The sequence below is a fragment of the Cajanus cajan genome, chromosome 7, assembly GCF_000230855.2.
Source record: "Cajanus cajan strain Asha chromosome 7, NIPB_CcT2T_4, whole genome shotgun sequence".
NCBI classification, from domain to species: Eukaryota; Viridiplantae; Streptophyta; class Magnoliopsida; order Fabales; family Fabaceae; genus Cajanus; species Cajanus cajan.
In genome coordinates, this window is record NC_138523.1 from 1,788,153 (window position 1) to 1,809,138 (window position 20,986).

Below are 20,986 nucleotides of genomic sequence, written 5' to 3' on the forward strand. Positions count from 1 at the left end.
ACTCATCTGATATCCATACAAAAACACGATGAATCTTGTTTGAAAAGTGTCTAAAACACAACTCAAAACCCAAAATCAAAAAATCCAATAACTTTTTTTTTTTCCTGTTATTTGTAGGACTCATTTTTTACTCAATTTTTAATATGTTTATGGTCTTTTTTAGTTCAGACTTTAATTACATTTCATAATTTTTTAGTATTTAAATCTAATAAAACAAATTTTACATCAATAAAAAAGAATCATATCTTAAAACTAAAAATGATAACTATTTTGAATAGATAAGTATCAAATCCAATTTTAAAGTTACACGAGAAAAATATATATTTTAAAAAATAAAGAATCAAAATAATCTTTTACAATAATATAAAAGTATATTATACTCTATTTTATAAATGAAATGAATAAGAATAAAAATTGGAAGACTTTATCACACCAATGCATGATAACAAATCTACACTTGTAAAATTCTGCAAACAGCAAACACAGGACTGTTAACTAGAGGGTTGAACATTTCAGTAGATCACTAGGTTCAACTTTGGTTGCTTATTGGTGGTCTCAATCTTCTTCAATTATACATATATAGCCATGGCGGAGATTGCAAGGTCATTAAGATAGTTTTTTTTTTTAAGAGGGGTCATTAAGATAATTATTGTAGTGGATCCATATTTCATTTTCATTAACTATCATTGCCGGTATCACAATTACTAAATTATCCCTAATATTTATAGACATGACCTTAATGATATATAATTTAATAAGGTAAGCATGCTTCTAGTGGATACTGACGATTACACAATATTGATATTAATATTTAGATAATAAAACCAATTCGAACCAAGCTTGATGATAAACACGATATATAATGTTAAAAATAGGGTCTTGCTATGGTCAATGAATTAATATAAAAAGTATTTTATTGAAAATTACATTAAAATTATACAGAAAGTCACGCTATTATACTTTTCAATCAATTTTTTTTAATTTAAATAATTTTTAACCATGTTATTTGAAAAAAAAAAAAAACTAATCTCTTAAATATTATTAATAAATCGGTTATATAAAACTTACTGTTATTGAATCTCCCATACAAAATTCTTATCTTTATTAGTGAAAATGAATAACTTTGTTCTCGATATATATATATATATATATATATATATATATATATATATATATATATATATATATATATATATACATATATATATATATATATATAAAAGAATAATTCTGTTTTTTATAATTATTTATAATTAATGATTTTAAATAAATAATTAAATATTTTTTTCAAAAATAAATAAATAAATAAATATTTTGAGACTTATTGAACTTTGAAGATAAATGAGTTTTATAATTACATATTTTGCAAATAGGAGTGTTATTAACCCAATCAATTTTAAGAAGCTTTATAATAAGGTTTTGTTATCATGAGTCTAAAACAAATTTTTTTAAGCTTTTAAATCTAGACTTAAATATGTTTTTAGTTCCTTAAATTTAAAGTGAATTTATTTTTAGTTAATAAATTTACAACTGTTATTTTTAGTTCTATAATTTTAAAGAATTTTATTTTTATACTTAAATTTTGTTAAAAAATTTGTCAAGCACTATCCCATAAAATCTGCATACTGGTATTCCAGTTGGTGAAAATATTACATTAAATTTAATTAATATAGTATAATTGTCTTAATTTATTATTATTAGATATGTTATTGATGATTTAAGAGATTAAAACAAAAAATTTTAAGATTATAAGGATTAAAAATAATAATTTTAAATTTAAAAAAATAAAAATAAATTTATCTTAAATTTAAATTATTAGAAACATAATTTTTTTTTCATTGTCGTGATTAGAAGTGAAGAAAAAAGGAGGATATTAATTGTTGTAATTTTGCTCTTACCCGTGTTGTGGAATCATTTCTTTTGAAATAAGAAGAAAGTGGATTGTCTGCCATATGCATATAGATTGACAGACATAGAAATAAATGGTGTTGCAACCAACATTTTGTATTTGGCTTACCAACTATTCTAAACGCCTTTTGTTGAATTGTACTGTATCACTCTTTACCAATCAAGAGAGAGAGAGAACAAAATGAACAATTCTTTACTTCTTGCTTAAATCTAAACATGAACCGAAATGATTTCTATATATACTTTATTAAAATATTTTAACGAATATAATATAAATTTTTCTTTACAAAACTAAATTAGTTTTTTAAAATTAAAATTTTATAACTTGAAAAAACATTATAAACAAAATATAATTCAAAAGTGAAAACTCAAAAAAATTGAATTTTGGCTTTGAAAGCTCAATGGGGAACACCTCACTAAGTGAGAATGTCACGCATCTCTAACATGCAGGCACTCTCAAATAACATCCAACCTCAAAACCTACGTGTAAATCACTATATCAACTCGAAACAACACCAAGAATACAAATTTGCTAACAGACCAAAGATGCAACAACTCAAAAACAAGAATCCATCAATATCATGTTTTGGGTCAAAACTTCAACATCATTCAAAATTCTTAAATTTCAACATACTAGTCTCCAATGGACAAATTAACAACATAAACAACATCTATCAATATCAAAGAATTAAATATATGTATTGTCGTGTATTACAACATACTTGTGTAACTGGTATGCTTGCCAAATCGCCTAACAATAGATTGTCAAAATGTGCTCATTTTCTTCCTATCAACATTAAGTGATCCTTGGAGAAGATGATTTTCAGTCGTATATCAAGGGCATGGTACGATTGCATGGAATGTTTTCTAGTATTATCTCCAATAGAGATCTAAGGTTCACTTCCATGCTTAGGTAGAGTTTATACCAAGTCTTAGAAACAAGATTGAGGTTGAGTTTTGGTTATTACCCACAAATGGATGGACAGATTGAGAGGATTATCAAATCCTTGGAGGACTTGTTAAGAGCCTGTGTGTTTGATCATCTTAGCAATTTTGAGGATGTGTTGTCTTTGTGGAGTTTATTTATAACAATAGTTTTCATGTCAGTATTGATATGACACCTTTTGAAGCTTTATATGAGAGATGTAAAATGTCTCTATATCGTATAAGGAGGGTGAATCATTTGTAGTGAAACTATAGTTAATTCTAAAAAATAAAGAAAAAGTGAAGATGATTAAGGAGAAAACAAAGCCTAGAGTAGGCAGAAGTCTTATGCAGATAAGAGAAGGAAGGGGAACATATGTTTGTCAAGGTGACACCCACTATAAGAATGGGAAGGGCGATAAAGTCCAAGAAGCTAACACCAAAGTTTATTGAGTCTTATCATATCCTTTGTCATTTAGGTATGGTAGTATATCAGTTGGCTTTGCCGCTATCCTTGTTTAACCTGCATGATGTGTTTCATGTATTCCAGTTAAGGAAGTATGTTCATGGATCAAGTCATGCGATTGAATCTGATGAGGTGTAAGTTAAGGAGAATGTGACCTATGAGAAGTGACCAAATGTAGTTGTGGATCATAAGGTGTAGGAGTTGAGGGGCAAGTCCATCAATCTTGTCAAGATTGTTTGGGATGCAGTCACTCGTGAGGCTACATGAGAGTTGGAAGATAGGATCAAAAATCAATATCTATTTCTCTTCCCAAGTATAAGTCAATTTAGAGACACAAATTTTTGTTGTTAATGAGAATTGTAACACTATATGATTTATATCCTTTAATTAATTATTTATGATATTTGTTGTTTAATTATTGATATGTTGTGCTTTTAGTTATTTTAGAACTCTAAGGGTCAAAGGATCCTTAAGAGTTAAGTTATTATGATATTGTTTTCAATTAGGATCAAATTGACCAAATTTAAGAAAAGATATTTAAGATTTTTCTTAAGATATGAATTTCATAAATTTACATCTTAAACAAAATTAGAGAGAAGCTAGAGTGTCAAGTTCTAGAGTCATAGACATCCATTGCTTCTTTTGATTATGCAAGAATCTTCTAGCTAGGATAGTATTAAATTTGAATAACATTATATTAAGTCTATTGAGAAATTAAACCATATTTGATCTAACCTCAAGCGTGTGGTTCAGCGGTAGGGGTTGATCCACGCTTAAGTAAGGTCAGGGGTTCGAATCCTGCCTTGTGTATGCAGCCGCGTTAAATCTTGGGGCCAGCTATCCCACCCTTTGAGGTGCCTCTAACGTAGCGAGGAGATTAGTCACTGCTACCGGCGGTGGATACTCCAGGAACGAACAAAAAATAAAACCATATTTGATCTACTATTTATTCAATTTGGTACGTTTGTCAAAATTTAACGCATTTAAGCAACTCACTTAAAGATTGACAAAGACGGCAAACTATCTCTTCAATATCAATTTTTCATTGAACAATTCTCAAGATATTTATGTAGAGAACGTTCTAGAATTTGAGGAATTCAATACCATAAGTACTCTCTGAATCCAAGGTAGTGATTTATGGTTGTGGTCACTTTTGACAACATTTTTCTAGTCAAATCTTGAAATGCAGTAGTGGAGAAGTACCACCCAAACATTTTCTGTAGTGAGCTAAAAAATCTGGAATGGAAAATTCTCTGTATTTTGCAGGATTGTCTTCAGATAATAGTTCCTTGATGGGACCATAAATCCTTGAAGTTGGATGACGACCAGTGCTGAAAAAGCATGCAATAGAGACTCTTGGACCTATAGAATTGGCCAGTACTCTGTGTTGAGCACTCTTAAATTTGTCATTTGAGATAATCTGGTAATCAAGAATGTTATGAGTTAGTCATGCTGATGAGAGATTACTAAAACAAAACTTTTTGGCAATGTTAAAGGCTTAGCATCATTATTGCATGCTAGTATACATGGTGCTTGTTCATTTGCTTTTCTTCAACTCCCATGCGGCAAAATGGATAAATCTTATAGACTTCTACCCTAGTCATTTCAGAATAAGCCCAAATGTCAAGGACTTTGATGATACAATTACTCATTACTTAATAAGAAATGATCGATTTTCCAAGAGTATGTAGGCAAATATATCTTCTGAATAAGATGAATAAATTATATTTATGGTTTAATTACACTCTATTTTATTTTAAAAATTACAACTCTAATTCTCACAAAAGATGCTATATATTTCATTTTTATCTAAATTAATATAAAGTCTATTTGAATACAAACTTATAAACATTTTTTTAGGACTTTTAAACTAAAAAATACTCATTATTTTCAGTAGAGAAATGTTCAAAAGTGTTTCTAACTTAATTTCAAAAATACTCATAATCAACTTCTTAGCTATAATAAGCCACACTAAATGATCCTTGATCTTAAAATAAAAGCATACCTGCAAAAAATCACCAATGTTAACAACCAGAGCCCCAGGTAGAGGAGGTAAATCAATCCACATGTCCTGATGAAGAACTTGGAGGCCACCAATACGGTCTTGTAGAAGCACTGTGATGAAATCAACATCAGCATGCTTTCTAGTTCCCATTGTTAATTCTGGCTCAGGACATGCAGGATAGTAATGGCTAAAAGAAAAAAGGCCCTCAGTGCAACCAATGTCAGTTAAATAAGTTGGATGAAGGCCAAGAGCTTCTGATAATAACTCAAATAATAAAGTCCCCAATTTCAATACTTGATTTAAGTATTCCAGCAAAATGTATCTACAAACAAATGAAGTAGCAAGCATTGTGAAAGCTGAACCATGACAACCGTAAAGAGGTAGGATAACAAGTAAAACACTGTACATTTTTGCGTCGCCGTATTTACCTTGATTGACTTGAGTCCTTTAGCATATAGCAACATACTCTCTTGATATTCTTTATAAAACATTTTTTATCGTCGGTTAAAGTTTACTAGAAACTAAACTATAAAATCAAGAGTAGGTTCATTAAATCAGTAATTGAACCAGCAAAAAATTTGTGATATCTAATAAATGTTGGTCAATGATGAAAAGTGTGTTTAAAAAACTATGTTAATAGCCTTTCTTCATCTCATTAAATCACCTTCGAGTGTAATGCTATTTTGAATTTCATGCAACTGATATGAGATTTTGCATGCTAAGTTGTTTACTAGAAAAAGGTGGAGAAATGAAGACACAATTCACAATTAACTGTATGGATAAAAAAAATAATAATAATTCACAATTAACTGCATTTTTGTTCTACTGGGAATTACCACATATAGTTATTTTGCATGAATATTTGAAATCAAGGAAAAAGAACAATACAAACAATAGTTACATTCAATTTAATTTTGTCTAGTCAAACAGGGCTACATCATATACTCGATTATATTAAAAATCTGGATCTGTCAACAAAATAGAAAACTAAATAATTATCAAATTAGGAATGAGCCAGAAACCCAACATGTTACTTCTATAAACACAAACAAATAACACGCACCTGCATACAGGTGGCAAGTCTTCTGGTGTAGGGGCCTTAGGAGCCAAGTTGCAGAAGAAAGAATCTTTCCAAGTAATTGCATATGTGGTATATAAATTATAATTGCTATTGTAAATAAAGGGTCTTAGATCACGAGTGTAAAATTCCTTCTTCACCTCACTATCTTGATCATGAAACCTTAGTATCCCATCTATCATCTCCTCTAGAGTACTCACAGGAATGCCATGATTCACAATCTGAAAGAAACCCCATGTCTCTGATGCTTCTTTCACTCTCTCAACAACCCTTCTGCGTTCACTATGATCTTCATGAATCCTTGCAAGATCTACAATAGGAATAGCATAATCTTTATGGCCTAAATCAGAGGCCCTGTTGAAGGTATCGGGTGGATGATAGAATATGCGAGGGATCTTGGTAATCCCTGCATCAACAAGTCCTTTCACCCCAAGTTTTGTCTCATCAAATGCTTTCAGCTCCTTTTCTCTTTCTGATTCAACCATGAAATTCTCTTCCTTCTTACTTACACTATTGACCTCCATTAATGGTCTTAAACTTCTATACAAAATATTGTACTGAAACCACACAAAAATACAAAATCAGTGAGTGAAAGATCTAAAGAAGCGTTGACTTCTTAAGAAAGTGGACTGAAGATAACGTCCAGTTTGAAAGAATTAATCGATATTTAGGGTAGTATAATAACATGTGTAAATAACCTGATAAGTCTAACAATGTTGTTAGAATAGAGTATAATATCATCTTCAATAATGAATTGGGCTTAACTCAACTCAACAAAACCTATGAAAATAAGAATTGTTCTCACTTATATTCCCTAATTTAATCATACTACTACTCTATCTTGATTCCCAACATGTCTTAAACAGAAGGTGAAGTTATACAAGAAACTATAAGAATGGAAGTGTTGACTTACCGATGCAGAACAAAGGTTAAGCTTAAAGTCTTAAACAAATGCATGCTTGTACGAGAAGAGAATTAAATACTGTCAGAGACACACATAAAGAAACAAAGACAGAACCATCAACCAATGACCATGTTGATCACTAGCGGATTCTACGATGCATATGCTTTCTGGACTATATGAAATTGATTATTATTTTTCAATTGAGGACCACTTGCATGTACTATTATTAATTTTTATAGAGACTTTTTATTTTTTTATTACAAAAAATAAATATGTACAATAATATCACAAGTTGTATAATATTTACCAAATTAGTACATTTTACTATGCTTTTAAGAACTCCCTTCTCCCCAATCCCGATTTTCCAAAGGAAACTTTTTTTATAATATGTGCCGATCAAAAAATAGGGTTGATCACCCGAATTTCTTAGAGCAATTTTTTTATTTATTTCAGTTTTAAATTTAAATTTTTAAAGATTAATTTAATTTGTAAAAATAATTAAATAATTAATGAATAAGAAAATAATTTATAATTAAATTTTTTATTTTTTAGAATTGAAGGATTATATTTTGAAAAAATAATCTGATTAATAAATTTAAAAATAATTTTTTGTCAAAATTAATTTAATTTAGCTTATGGTGATAATCAGTAATTAAAAATTAATATGATTTATCTAGTTAAAAATAGTTTTTTAAAATTAATTTAATTACTTTAATAAAGATTGTGATAATAATTAAGTAAATGATAATTAATTGATAAGCTTTTAATAATTATCTCCATAATTAACTTAATTATTTATGATCTAATAATGTTAATTAAATTGAAAAATGATGACAAATCTTATTCGATTAAAATTATATGAAAAAATAAGTCATCAATATGGGTTAGTACATTAATATTGTAACGTAGTAAGTTGTTTCAGAAGGCCCAAAAGTCCAATATGAATGATTTAGTAGCCAGAACGGGCCGTTCCCAATCTAGAACGGGCCGTTCCGAACTACTAAATTGACCTGTAAATCGTAGTTGAGAACGGGATGTTCTGGAGGGAGTACGGGCCGTTCTGGATGGAGAACGGGCCATTCTGGATGAATCCCAGAACGAGCCGTTCTGGTTTCAGAACGAGTCGTTCTGCATGTGATTTTTGTACGTGATGAAGGGGTGCAGAACGGGTCATTTCGGATTCGGAATAGGCCGTTCTGGCCACTCCAGAACTTCTATAATAGGGGTTGTGTGGTTGAGGAGAAAGTGAAGTTTTTAGAGAGAAGTTTTAGAGAGAAGAACTCTGGGTCTGTGAGCTCCTTTCTCTCCCAAATTTCTCTATATGATTCCTTTTCTCCTCTAGATCACTAATGCCTTCTGTCTTTTCTTGAAATTCAGATTAGGAAGCTTGCTTTGGGAGGATTGAAGTTTCGGGTTGAGCTTCGGAAGAGAATTCTACTTCTTCTCAGTTATTGGCTATTTTGAGTCAATCTTCAGGTGAGAGAAGCTAGAATGTTTTTTGTTTAAGTTGTATGTGAGTTTAGAAACTCAATTGATGCATGAAAGCTGAGGATCCATGGCTGGATCGAAGAATTCGCTCATTTTTTGGGGTTTTGGGAAAAATGGGGTTTTTGGTGAATTTGATGCATCAGATGGGTGCACGTTGATTTTGAGTTTGTTTTGTGTTGTATGGAGCCTATGCATTGTGTTTTTGTGTTTGCATGTGGTTGGATTTGTTAGTTTGGATGAGAGTTTTTGAACTCTCTGACTGGGATTAGGCTAGGCGTAGGTTGAGCGCGCCAGGCGTTAGGGCTCTCGGGTTGGATGTTGGGCCAGACGTGATTTGGTTGCGTCAAGCATGGAGACTCTTAGGAGTCTCTATCTCAAGGACACCGATCGTGAGTTGAACGCGTCGGACGTGGATGAGTTTTAGGACTCTCAGGTTGAGATTAGGCTGGGCGAGCTCAGGCTGCGCCAGGGGTGAATATGTTTATGAATGAAATGATGCTAATGCATGTTAAGTTAAAGTTTTGGATCATGTATGTATGATATATGATGTATGGTGAAGTGTGATTCATATGTATGCATAGTGATGATATATATATATATATATATATATATATATATATATATGAATGTTTAAATATGATATGGCATGAGTATATGTTCATATGTGTATGATTATTGATCATAATGGTGGGTAGACCATGTATGATGTATGATGCATAATTGCATGTGATGCCTTATGACATGAGTCTAGCCTAGGACTTGAGGAGAGGAAAAATACTTTCGAACTAGAAGAGCTCACATAGAGTCTCTTGAGAGTGGTGTTTGGATAGGCTACTGATATATGAGAGTAGTGCTCAGGTAGGCCACAGGGTTGGGTGTGTCTCCTCTAAGTCCTTAGTTAGTGTTGGAGCGAGGTATGAGGTCGAGGGTTATTCCCTTAACCAAGTACTCGGGAAGGTGCGTGGATCCTTGCGGATAGTCGGTGGGCGAACTCCACAATTGACTTGGTTATGCATGCCAAGGTCGTGGTAAGCACGTACCCAGCTATGCTATACCTGATGGTGGATCTGGACTTTTAATTGTGTAAACATCATCCGAGTAAACCCGAGTGAGGATTATATCCTATTTAGCTGTGATCGAGCGGGCGCATTGGGCGTGAAAACAGTTGGGATGGTTTCGGTAGGATGGGATGTCACTTATACAGCTTTGTTGTTAGGGAGATCTCCTAGGTGTATGTGTGACGACGCATTAGATGATTGATATACATTGATATCTGTCATGAGATGCATTTATTGCATGATTATTAATATGAGAAGTGTGGTGTTTGACTTAATGATTGGTGGATTGTATTTTATGCATGAATAGTATTGGATAGAGTGTGTGTGGTGTGACTCTATGAATATGATTGATAGTTGGATGATTGTGTAGTATAGATTATTGTTTTATACTTTATGATTGATTTTTGAACTCTAACTTACCCTTCTGTTTCCATGTGAATGGACTGCGATGATCATACCTTGTATGGGAGCAGGTCAGGGCTAGCTTGGAGTTGAGGTGACCGCTGCGAGACGGAGAGTTTGATCCTTGTGTTAGAGTTACCATTTTGGGTAACGATTTTGTCTGTGCTTGACCGGCACTAGGGAATATTATTTTTGGGATGACTGTACATATATGGCGTTCTATTTTATAACCAGAAACTTAGTTATTTTTATTCTTATCTATACCTGTATGTATGAGTTATCCAACTTAATATTTCTCTTAGTTCACTAGTAGTAGTGTGATTCCACTAAGTATAGAGACCATGGCGAGTCGTTACATATATTAAGTACAAGTTTTTGATAGTTGTATTTGTAACCATATTTCACATTTTATTTTTGCCTCTATCTCTTTAGGATATGTAATGTGGAGCCTAACTTCAACTACCACTACTATAGTCTTTGAAATCAATATGATGAGGCACCGATTGGATTGATGACATCTTTAGGAAAAAAAGGACTTGCATGGGATGAAGGAAAATGACGGGGACACATGACCACCAATCTTGTAGAGTCTATCAATTCAGTACTTAAGAAGACAAGAAATTTTCCTATTTCTACATTAGTCACAACAACTAAGTAATAGATTTTTTATCAAACTTTTTAACAATGCAAAGAACATCTTAAACAAGTATAACTTAAATGTGACTTTGTCTTAGCATGTTGTTCATCATAAAATTAAGAGTATTTTTCTATAATTATTAAATAGTGTTTGGAAACAATTCAAATTTCCAAATTCAAATCTTTGAGATATTATTTAGATTTTAAAGATATTGATTTTTTTATGATATTGTTTAGAATTAAAATATATTGTATTTATTTTAGAGACTTGTTTTCTCTTTTAAGATTATGATGCAATGTCAATAAATAGAGACTTATGAGATGAGAAGAATCACTCGACCTGTAAAAGGGGTTACCACCTTAAATGAGAGATGAGATCATATGAAGGAGGATTTCTAAGTTTTTCCAGAAAATTTATAAATGAGTTTTTTTAAGTTTCATCATAAAACTTGTGAGGGAGGGATTTCCAAGTTTTACCTATAAAACTTATGAGGAAAGGATTTTCAAGTTTCACCCATAAAACTTGTGAATAAGTGATTTTCAAGTTTTACCCACAAAACTTGTGTGTGTGTGTGTGTAAAAGAAAAGGAAAAGAAGATTTTTTTGTTCCCAACAAATAGCTTATTTTGTAACTAGATAAAATTTATTTTTGATTTACATGCTAGACAAAAAATTGTAGATCTTTCACAAAGGTTTTGAGTAATGTAAATAATACCTCAAACAAATAAATATAGTTCAAAATATGACATTATATTTTCATGTTATTCAACAAATAAAAAATTCAAAATTTCTCTCATTAATCTTTCATTTTCTTCTATATTTTTCATTTACTTAGATAATAGTGTCCACACATCTCATTTATATATACCATTTTATTATTTTTACCTTTTCAGAATAAAAATGTTTAAGAATACTTATTTAAAAACAATTTTACATCATAACTTTTTAAAATAAAAATATTTAAAATATACTTATTTTTTAGTTTTATTTTATTTTTTATTTTCATTTTAAATTTATATTTTAACAAAACATCTATAAATATTTAAGTATGTATAATTTGTGGATATCTACTTAATAAATAAATGTACAAAATCAATAGACATGAAGAGACTATTACCTATACCACTATGTGCCATTATCATTTACATATGTCAACTGAAAATCATTATTTTAGCATATAATAAATAAATTAAGACTTAAATATGATTTTTTTCCCATAATATAGCATTTTTTAAATTTTTGTCTCTAATTTATTTTTTATATAATATATATTTTAAAATTATTTCTTTTAAAAAATATATGTTACAAAATTAATTTTTTATAGAATAAACATGTTTTAAAATTACTTATTTTTAGTTTTAGTGTTATTTTTATATTTTTATTTAAAATTTTAATTTTAACAAAATATCTATAAATATATGAGTATGTATGTGAATTTTTTGGATATCTATTTATTAGATACATGTATAAATTTGGATAGGTATAAGTGTAACAACATGATTTTCATATACTGCAAGTAGGGATGCTAATGAAGTGGGACACGTGTGGTATAATAGTACTACGCTACTCGACCAATTGAATAAATATTTGTCTCATAGTTGCCTCCATATTCATGCCTTCACCTACATTCACTACCTCCACCAACTATTCACTTTATACACTTAAAAGAGGATAAATCTAGAAGCATTTGGCCCCCTCCTTTATCAACACCTTAGCTTGTCTAAAAGAATTCAAACCATCTATACCCTCACCAGTGAAAATCAATTCATCTCCAAAATTACATCCAACCCCACCAAAGACAAACAAATAAGGTTCACCTTATAACATTGCCTAAATACCTCAATCGAGCAATCCAAACAACATTCAGATGTTACATAAAAGTGGAAGTAAGAGTAGACACAACCAAGTTTACATTCAAAAACTCTACAACTAACTTCAGCTTCTATACATAATCAACAAAAATAAAGAAGTGTGTAGCACCCAAGTCAAATAGAATAGAAACATCTTTACCAAACACCTTGCCCTTCCCCTCCACTAAGTTTGATGAAGTGGAAGCTTCAACACCCATTAAGGCGAAAACTTGGCCTACATCGTCTACTCCACCTTCAATGCACTCCTAGTTTGAAGAGTCCTTTCAAAATAATCATTGGCTAAATGCCCAAGCTTGTTGCATTGCAAACACTTAGAAGTAGCAGTGGTGCAATCTCACACAATGTGAGGGCCTCCACATCTATAACACCTCACACTCTCAGTTCCTCCTCTAAGGTCATCAAAAGGTTTCCTTGTGATAGAACCCCCTTGGTGAAACTAAGGCCTATCATAAGGCTTCCTCTGACCACCTTTCTTAGACCCAATTGTCCCCTCAACAGTCTTTACAACTCTACTACCTCCCTCAAGTTTCTTCATTGCCTTTACCTTTGCCTTCTCCATTAAAGTTGGAAATTCGATGATGGTCATCGATACCACCACTCTTTTTGAGTCATACTTCAATTCCTTAGTGAATTTCCTACACTCCCAAGCCGTAGAAATAGCTTGAGTGTAGGAACGAGCCAAATGCTCAAACCTCATGGCATACTTAGAGACTAACAAGCTCCCCTATTGCAACCTCATAAATTTAACTTCCTTGGTATGCCTCATACTCTCCAAAAAATACTTTTCGAGGAATAACCTCTTAAAGCATTCCCAATCAAAAGAACAATAGGTCCTCCCCCACAAAGTGTCCCTAAAAGACTTAATCAGATTTGATACCACAAAAGTGTAATAACTTAACATGTCCCTACACTCACTTTAGTATAGCTATTACGCAATGAGGGAAAATAAAACAATGAGTTGCCTAAGATTATCATGCACATTGATATATGCATAAAGTAGGATATGTAAAAGCATAGCCTATACACATATACAATCTACATACAAAATATACAAAAATTATATAAATAACCCTACTCTCCGGTCAAGTGACTATACAATGTCTTAACCATGCTTAACTTGAAGGCACCCAATGCAATCTTAGTTTTACACTTATGCAAAACCCAATTTTGGACTATTCCACATGAAATTCAGCAACTTCCTAACATACATTACACAAAATAAAATTATACAACATGCACAACATGATTTTACCATAAAAAACAATAGGCATCCATCATAATTAAGAATCACCACTTCTTTCAAACACAACCAAAAACCCAAACCCCACACATGCATCATCTCAGTTCAGATTCTCAAATCGAATCAACCACAAAATAAAATCATGCAACCATGAATTTTAACATCAAACCACAAGCATTCAACAACAACAATTTAAACCACAAGTTTTCCTTACCTCTTGGTGACCTCGAATCTAAAAAGAGGAGAAGAGAAAAGTAGCTCCATATGACTTTCAACTTGAGATTCTAACCTCGAAAACTTGAATCCTTCAACTAGCTAAGTGAATCAGCTACAAGATGGCAAGGGAGATTTTTCAGAAGGAGAAGTTCTGAGTTCTAGAAAGTTTCTTTTTAATTTCTCTCTAGAGTTTTCTAAAACATGAAATTATGAGCTCACTTCTTAATAATAAAAAAAACTTTATATACCTTTCTTGAAATGACCCAATTTATCTTTGATCTAACTACCCTAGAAACCAACTTAACCTCCAAAGCCTCATAACTCCAAAGTTCTTAAATAACACTACTAACACTGACTAAAAGCTAGACAAAAATAATCTTGCAAATAAATTTAAATATCATATAATCAACAATGTTACAAAAATAAAATTCACTTGATAGTATTATTAATTTTTAAAATCACATTTAAATGGTCAATATTATTTATAAGTTTTTATTGATTGTATAATAATTAATTATTTTTTTATCTTAATTATTTATCTATAAGATTGTATAATATAGATCAATAATTATTATTTTTAAAAAATAAAATTTAGTTGATAATAATACATATAAAAAAGCAAGTATATTAAGTAGAAATTATTAATTTGAAGTTTCATGAAATTACACACATTGTACAATATTTTTTTTAATATTAATCATTTTAATTGTTTAAAACTATTATATTAATATTTGTAGAAATTATATTAATTCTTAATTGTTTGAAAATATTTAATGTGACCTCTATAAGAAATGTCAAATGTTAAATAGCATCTATAAGTTTGGTGTGATTTAAGTACTATATATATAATGGATTAAACTTGACTACTACTCTTGATGGAATTGAAGGCACGATGGTGGTGGTAGGTGGCACATTGAATTGTAAATCGAAATGAAAGTGAATGATGAAGCATAAGTGTTTACTTACTCACATCTTTAACAATTAACATCGCTTGCGTGAGACCCTCAACTTCCTTTAATTATTCCAAATCCAAATCTTACACACATAACATAACCCCATTTTAATATTTAACTTAACAAAATTGACCACCTTGGTTCTGGTCACTGCCATCGACATATATTTATATTTTCATTTCGTGTTCCTTGCTTTTCTCTCTCTGAATCTTCCCCGTTATTCTCTCTCTCGGAGCTTCTGTGAAAGGGAGAAAAATGGGGTTCTCCTCCTTTCTGGGTCGCGTCCTCTTTGCGTCCCTCTTCATCCTCTCAGCATGGCAGATGTAAGTGCCCCTTTTCACAGATCTATCAGATTCCTTTAAAGGACTTCACTTTTCGCTTTGATTTCCATTTTCTCATGTGGGTTTTTGTTTTCTTGATTTGGTTTTAAGGATTGAATGTAAAAGGTGTTTTTTTTTTTTTCGGGGGTCCGTTTTATGGAAGTCATACATGGATATGATTGGTTGGATTTTGCTTTAAAGTTTAATAAGCATCTGCTAATAAATGGATTTGTTATTGTTCTAGAGTGTAGGTGTAGGTGATATTGTTGTAGATTGTTTAGTGTTAATTATCTTCTGAGCAAAGTTTTAGAAAAATGGTTTGCGACCATGATTTCGGCCTCAATGTTAAATAGTGCCCACAACGGCTTTATTTGTCTGTAATTACCCATGATATCAAAGATCATGGGCCAGGTCATGACAGTCACTGCAATTTAAAACCTTGCTTTTGAGTATGCTGACATGTTGATTTTAAGTGGTTTTTAATACTAGTGAGAATCAATGATCTGTGAAATCTTGAGTTGCATCGTTTTTAATTTGCTTTTTCCTTTTAAGTTGCTTCCTTCAATTCATTGAGGATTTTGATGTTTGCAATTTGCACTATGTACTGACTTTGATACCAAATAAAGTATAGACCCTAAGCTTAGAGATCTAATTGTGGATCGCTTTTATTTTTGTGTTAACAAACTTCTGATTTAGGTTATAAATAAATCTAGAAATGAAAACGAGATTAAGTTCAATAACTTTGAAGCTGAATTCCAATATTCAATTACCAAACCCCAATAAGGGTCAAGCCATAGATATGATATTCACCTATGGCAAATCTTGAGGTTGATAAATTCTCTGTCTATCTCTGAATCTCAGATCCTATTCCTCTATGTCCCCAACACCAAACACTTTTTTAACTTGTTTCTTAGAATCTAATTTTATTTGATTTTGCAACTTCCCTAGAGGTATGTCACCGGGTTATGATATATTAAAATGTTTGACCTATGTGATATACCTTGTTTGAAATTTTTTTAGCAAACCAAATGTTAGGTACCCTAAGAAATTTTGGTTTGCTAATTTATGTACTGCTTTGTGTGACAGAATTGCTTATATGCGAAAAGTTAAACAATTATTGTAGAGAGTTTTAGGCTTTTAGTATTTTTCTATTGATAAAACATTTATACTGCAAGGTTTAATGAATTTGATGCCAATGGTGGACCCATCTCGAAGGAGTTGATTCCCAAGCTCACTGTCGTGAAGAAAAATTTGTCTTCCAAATTGGGGGTAGCTCTACCAGATATTGATGTACGACAATTTTTCTTTTATTTGCTAAATAGATTTCATTATTTACTTGTAGTTCCCTTTCTGATTGAGATCCTAAATGCAGGCCCGGCAATTCATTTCTGTTATCATATTTCTTAAGGGGGTCGGAGGGATTTTGTTTGTGTTTGGCAACACATTTGGATCTTTTCTACTGGTAAGGGCTTGGTCTCTTAGTTTTGTATTGTGAAGAAGTTGCTAATCTTAATCTTAAGTGTACATTGAAAGCTCTTGTCATTGCTGTGGTTCCAAAGAATTATAAATCCAGACTGAATTTTTCTCTTCTGTAGCTTCTGAATCTAAGGCTTTTGTTGTTGTTGTTGTTGTTATTGTTGTAGCTTTTGCATCTGGCGCTTACTACTCCACTTCTGTACGATTTCTATAACTATAGACCCGGCAAGCCTAAATATAATCAGCTGCTGAATGAGTTCATGCTGGTTTGTCTAAACTTCATTTACTTGATGTCTTGCTAATTGATGGTTTCGTTTGTGTGAGAACTTGATATATGGGTATATTGTGGTTCCTTTTGATGGCAGAACGCAGCACTTTTTGGGGCATTGCTATTCTTTATTGGAATGAAGAACTCAATTCCCAGGAGTCAGCTCAGGAAGAAGAACCCTAAAGCAAAGACAGTTTAGAAAAATAGAGCAAAACATGTATTAGTGTGCCAAAATGCTTAGTTCGGCATCCAACATTTGATCTTCAGCTGAGTTTGGAATAGTTTACTTTTAGACTTATTAAGATTATTTTGTTTATTTGTGAGATGGATTATAATTTGATTTTGATATGCTTCCCTTTTCACTTGCAATTCTATTCTACTTGGTGCAAAGAAGTTAAGCTAAGTTGTGGTTAGATTTTATGACCAATACTTGAGAGAAATAGACTTCCCTGTTGGATGCAGATTGAATTGCGCACTAATACCACTTCAAATTGTTTGATTTTAGTCTAATTCAGGACAATATTCAAGCATGATGTCAAAAAGATAAAATTGAACAAATAATGCCTTGCAGAAAATTGATTTTGGGTATCAGGGCATCACAGTTTAGGCCTAAGTTTCTGTGAGCAAAATTTTCTTCAAATTTGACTTTGAAATAAGAGTGTTTGGTACGGGAAGTTTAGTTTTTTAAGAATATAAAGTTTTTTTTTTTAAGAATATAAAGTTGGGAATGATAGTTTATTGTCTTAGGTTTATTATCTTAAAAATAATATTTTTAAAAAATAGTCTTATGGAAATGGTTTTTTTTTATATAGTTTCCTTGAATATCATTCCAATGAGAGGTGAGAAACAACTTTTCGAGTTAAAAAGAAGGGTTTTATTGTAGTAAAAGTATTACATTATTTTATCCCACTAATTTAATATGATAAAAAATTTAATTTTTAAATAACGTATATTAATATTTTCAAAGGTATTTATAACGAATTAAATGCATTTTAGCTATTTTTAGGATTATGATTCTCGATATTCAAGATTTTTGAAAATGGAAAGAACATTCTTGGGTATCAAACGCACATTGTGTTTAATCAATGACAACTAAAATGCCAAATGTTATCTTAACTAAATTTAGTGTGGGATTAAAATTCATGTTTCTTCGTAAGAAACAAATTGAATCCCTAGTGAAGTCAGAAGTGGTTTTGGATCATAATGTTAGGTGTCATGTTGATGCAGACAAGTGGTGGTATCAACATGGATGAGTCACCCAATAGTCCTTCATATGGAGCCACCACATTAATTATTTCGACTCATGATGTCACCTACCAAGTATTCGGTCATGAATGAATCAAGATTGTTCGTTTACTCACTATGCTCTAAGAGAAGAAAAGAAAACAATGATACACAGTAATTGCTCTAACTGTAAAAAATATCTTGACAAAAGTTACCAATTGTTGCCAACAATCTAATTAGGTACAATGGTTTATTGTTCCATGGATTCCCCTCTCCTAAAATGACCAAGTAAAGACGCAATGCAGTACACCGTAATCAAAATTATGAACATATATTTACACAAGTTAGCAATTGTTGCCCCCAATATAACTAGGTGCAACTTGTTGGTCACACGATTCCCCTACCCTTGCGTGACCAAGTAAAGATGCAACAAGCCTTAATCAATATGCAAAGATTTTTTTTTATCAACAAATATAATATTAATTGTTAGTCGTAAATAAGAGTGATTCAAACTCATTAATAAACATAAACATTAAAACATAGCACGATAAGAGAAAAATGAGAATAGCAATCAATCTCATTCTGCTACATTTTATTGATAATGATATGTATATATACAAAGAGAATGAGAAGAGAAAGAGGTTACAAAAAGGGGATGACGGATGGAAAATGAAAATCAGAAAAGATATGTAAAGATTCTAACAGAAGATATGGTAATAACAAAAGGAATAAAAAAAGGTGCAACAAACACGTGGAAAGTGTATCCGTAGCTGCAGAGGGAAGAACGAATCAAGGAGCTTTGGGCTGGGACTCTTGGGCTGAAACATTTTTGGGCTGATGATCAAGTTGAGAGCCCCCCTCAAGCTGGGAATGGATATTGCACATTCCTAGCTTGCCATAAGATTCTCTAAAAACATGGGGGTGAAGGGCTTTTGTCAGTATATCTGCAAGCTGCATTGAGGAATGTATGGGAAGAAGCTTAAGAACACCACGGTTAACTTTCTCCCGAACAACATGGCAGTCTATCTCAATATGCTTCGTTCTTTCATGAAAAACTTGATTAGAAGCGATTTGAATAGCCAAATCATTATCACAGAAAAGAATAGCAGGTTTTTCATATGGAACCCGAAAATCATCAAGAAGGAATGTAAGCCATTGTATCTCACATGTGGTTGAAGCAAGTGCCCGATACTCAGCTTCTGAAGAGCTTCGAGAAACAGTGGCACGTTTCTTAGATTTCCAAGAAATTAATGAATCACCAAGATAAACTGAAAAACCAGTAACTGAACGACGTGTTTCAACACAACCTGCCCAATCTGAATCGCTGAAACCTTTCAACTGTAAAGAACTTGAAGAAGAGAGAAATATACCAGCTCCTAAAGATTGCTTCAAGTATCTAAGCACACGAAAAACATCTCTAAAATGAATGTCAGTAGGGGAAGAAACAAACTGACTCAAGTTCTGAACCGCAAAGGCAATATCTGGACGTGTTGACGTGAGATAAATGAGTTTTCCAATCAGTCTTCTATATGGTGAAGGGTCAGCAAGAGCAGTTCCAGTTTTAGAAGTTAATTTAGTTGTGTAATCTGTGGGGGTTGAGACAGGAGCACAAGCCAGCATGCCAACATCCGATAACACATCAAGAGTATACTTCCTTTGAGAAAGGTGAATACCATCAGCAGAACGGGCTACCTCAAGGTCGAGAAAGTATTTAAGATCTCCAAGGATTTTAACTTTAAACACTTGATCAAGTTGGAATGTGACATGAGTAATTTATGACAAGTCATTCCCATAGAGCACAATGTCATCAACATAAATTAATAATGTTGTAATGTTGGGACCAGAGAACTTCAAAAACAAAGAGTGGTCAGCTTGAGAGTGATGATAACCATGAAGAAGGAGGAAACTAGATAATTTTGCATACCATTGTCTACTGGCTTGCTTAAGCCCATACAAAGATCTCTTTAAAAGACAAACCTGCCCAGGTTGAGCTGTAAGCCCTGGAGGAACATGCATGTAGACTTCCTCATGAAGCTCTCCATGCAAGAACGCATTGTTGACGTCAAGTTGCTTCAAATACCAATTGTTTATAGAAGCCAAAGCTAACAGCATACGAAATGTAGTTATCTTGGCTACAGGAGAAAAGGTATCTAGAAAATCAAGATCCTCAAGCTGATTATATCCTTTTGAAACGAGACGGGCTTTGTATCTCTCAATGGTGCCATCAGCATTGTGCTTAACTTTATATACCCATCTACATCCAATGGGTACCTTGTCGGGTGGCAAATTAGTCAAGGTCCAGGTATTATTCATCTTAAGGGCAGCAAGCTCATCCTTCATTGCCTTAACCCAACACTCTAGCTTAGAAGCCTCAGAATAGGAATGTGGTTCAATGGTCACAGATATGGAACAAACAAAATGGTGAAAAGAGTTAGATAAATGATTATAAGAAAGAAAAGAATGAAGAGGATACCTGACAGTTGAAGAGGTTGGTATAGTTGAAGCAATGTTACAATGAAAGTCCTTGAGATAGGAAGGAGGTAAGTGAG

The 20,986-nt window shown here is 32.1% G+C and overlaps 2 protein-coding genes across 4 annotated transcripts; one reads left to right on the plus strand and one right to left on the minus strand.

Annotated features, from left to right (window-relative positions):
• Positions 1–4,319: 4,319 nt before the first annotated feature.
• Positions 4,320–7,451, minus strand: LOC109805222 (1-aminocyclopropane-1-carboxylate oxidase homolog 1). Of its 3 annotated transcripts, none has more exons than XM_083059513.1 (4): positions 7,295–7,451; positions 6,367–6,938; positions 5,304–5,490; positions 4,320–4,718 (listed from the first exon to the last, which is right to left on the minus strand). In XM_083059513.1, exons 2-4 carry the CDS (start codon positions 6,903–6,905, stop codon positions 4,470–4,472), a joined length of 975 nt encoding a protein of 324 aa, XP_082915639.1. In that variant the 5' UTR covers positions 6,906–6,938; positions 7,295–7,451; the 3' UTR covers positions 4,320–4,469. The 3 variants fall into 3 exon arrangements, with proteins under 3 accessions (XP_082915639.1, XP_082915637.1, XP_082915638.1); XM_083059511.1 differs by having other exon boundaries at positions 5,304–5,625; XM_083059512.1 differs by lacking the exon at positions 7,295–7,451 and adding an exon at positions 7,080–7,274 and having other exon boundaries at positions 5,304–5,625.
• A 7,835-nt stretch (positions 7,452–15,286) lies between these two features.
• LOC109805009 (uncharacterized) lies at positions 15,287–17,582 on the plus strand. The gene is made up of 5 exons (XM_020366936.3): positions 15,287–15,472; positions 16,645–16,759; positions 16,842–16,931; positions 17,113–17,211; positions 17,311–17,582. The coding sequence occupies exons 1-5, from the start codon at positions 15,405–15,407 to the stop codon at positions 17,410–17,412; spliced, it is 474 nt and encodes a 157-aa protein (XP_020222525.1). The 5' UTR covers positions 15,287–15,404; the 3' UTR covers positions 17,413–17,582.
• Positions 17,583–20,986: the final 3,404 nt, after the last annotated feature.

What these genes read in the sequence shown, in the direction of transcription:
- LOC109805222 (XM_083059511.1), bottom strand. Translation starts at nt 6,905, where the DNA reads ATGGAGGTCAATAGTGTAAGTAAGAAGGAAGAGAATTTCATGGTTGAA. An exon ending in GACTTGCCACCTGTATGCAG is followed by an intron (nt 5,626 to 6,366) that starts GTGCGTGTTATT and finishes ATTTGTTTGTAG; the next exon opens with ATACATTTTGCTGGAATACT. An exon ending in ACATTGGTGATTTTTTGCAG is followed by an intron (nt 4,719 to 5,303) that starts GTATGCTTTTAT and finishes CTTGATTACCAG; the next exon opens with ATTATCTCAAATGACAAATT.
- LOC109805009 (XM_020366936.3), top strand. Translation starts at nt 15,405, where the DNA reads ATGGGGTTCTCCTCCTTTCTGGGTCGCGTCCTCTTTGCGTCCCTCTTC. An exon ending in TAGCTCTACCAGATATTGAT is followed by an intron (nt 16,760 to 16,841) that starts GTACGACAATTT and finishes TCCTAAATGCAG; the next exon opens with GCCCGGCAATTCATTTCTGT. An exon ending in CATTTGGATCTTTTCTACTG is followed by an intron (nt 16,932 to 17,112) that starts GTAAGGGCTTGG and finishes TTATTGTTGTAG; the next exon opens with CTTTTGCATCTGGCGCTTAC.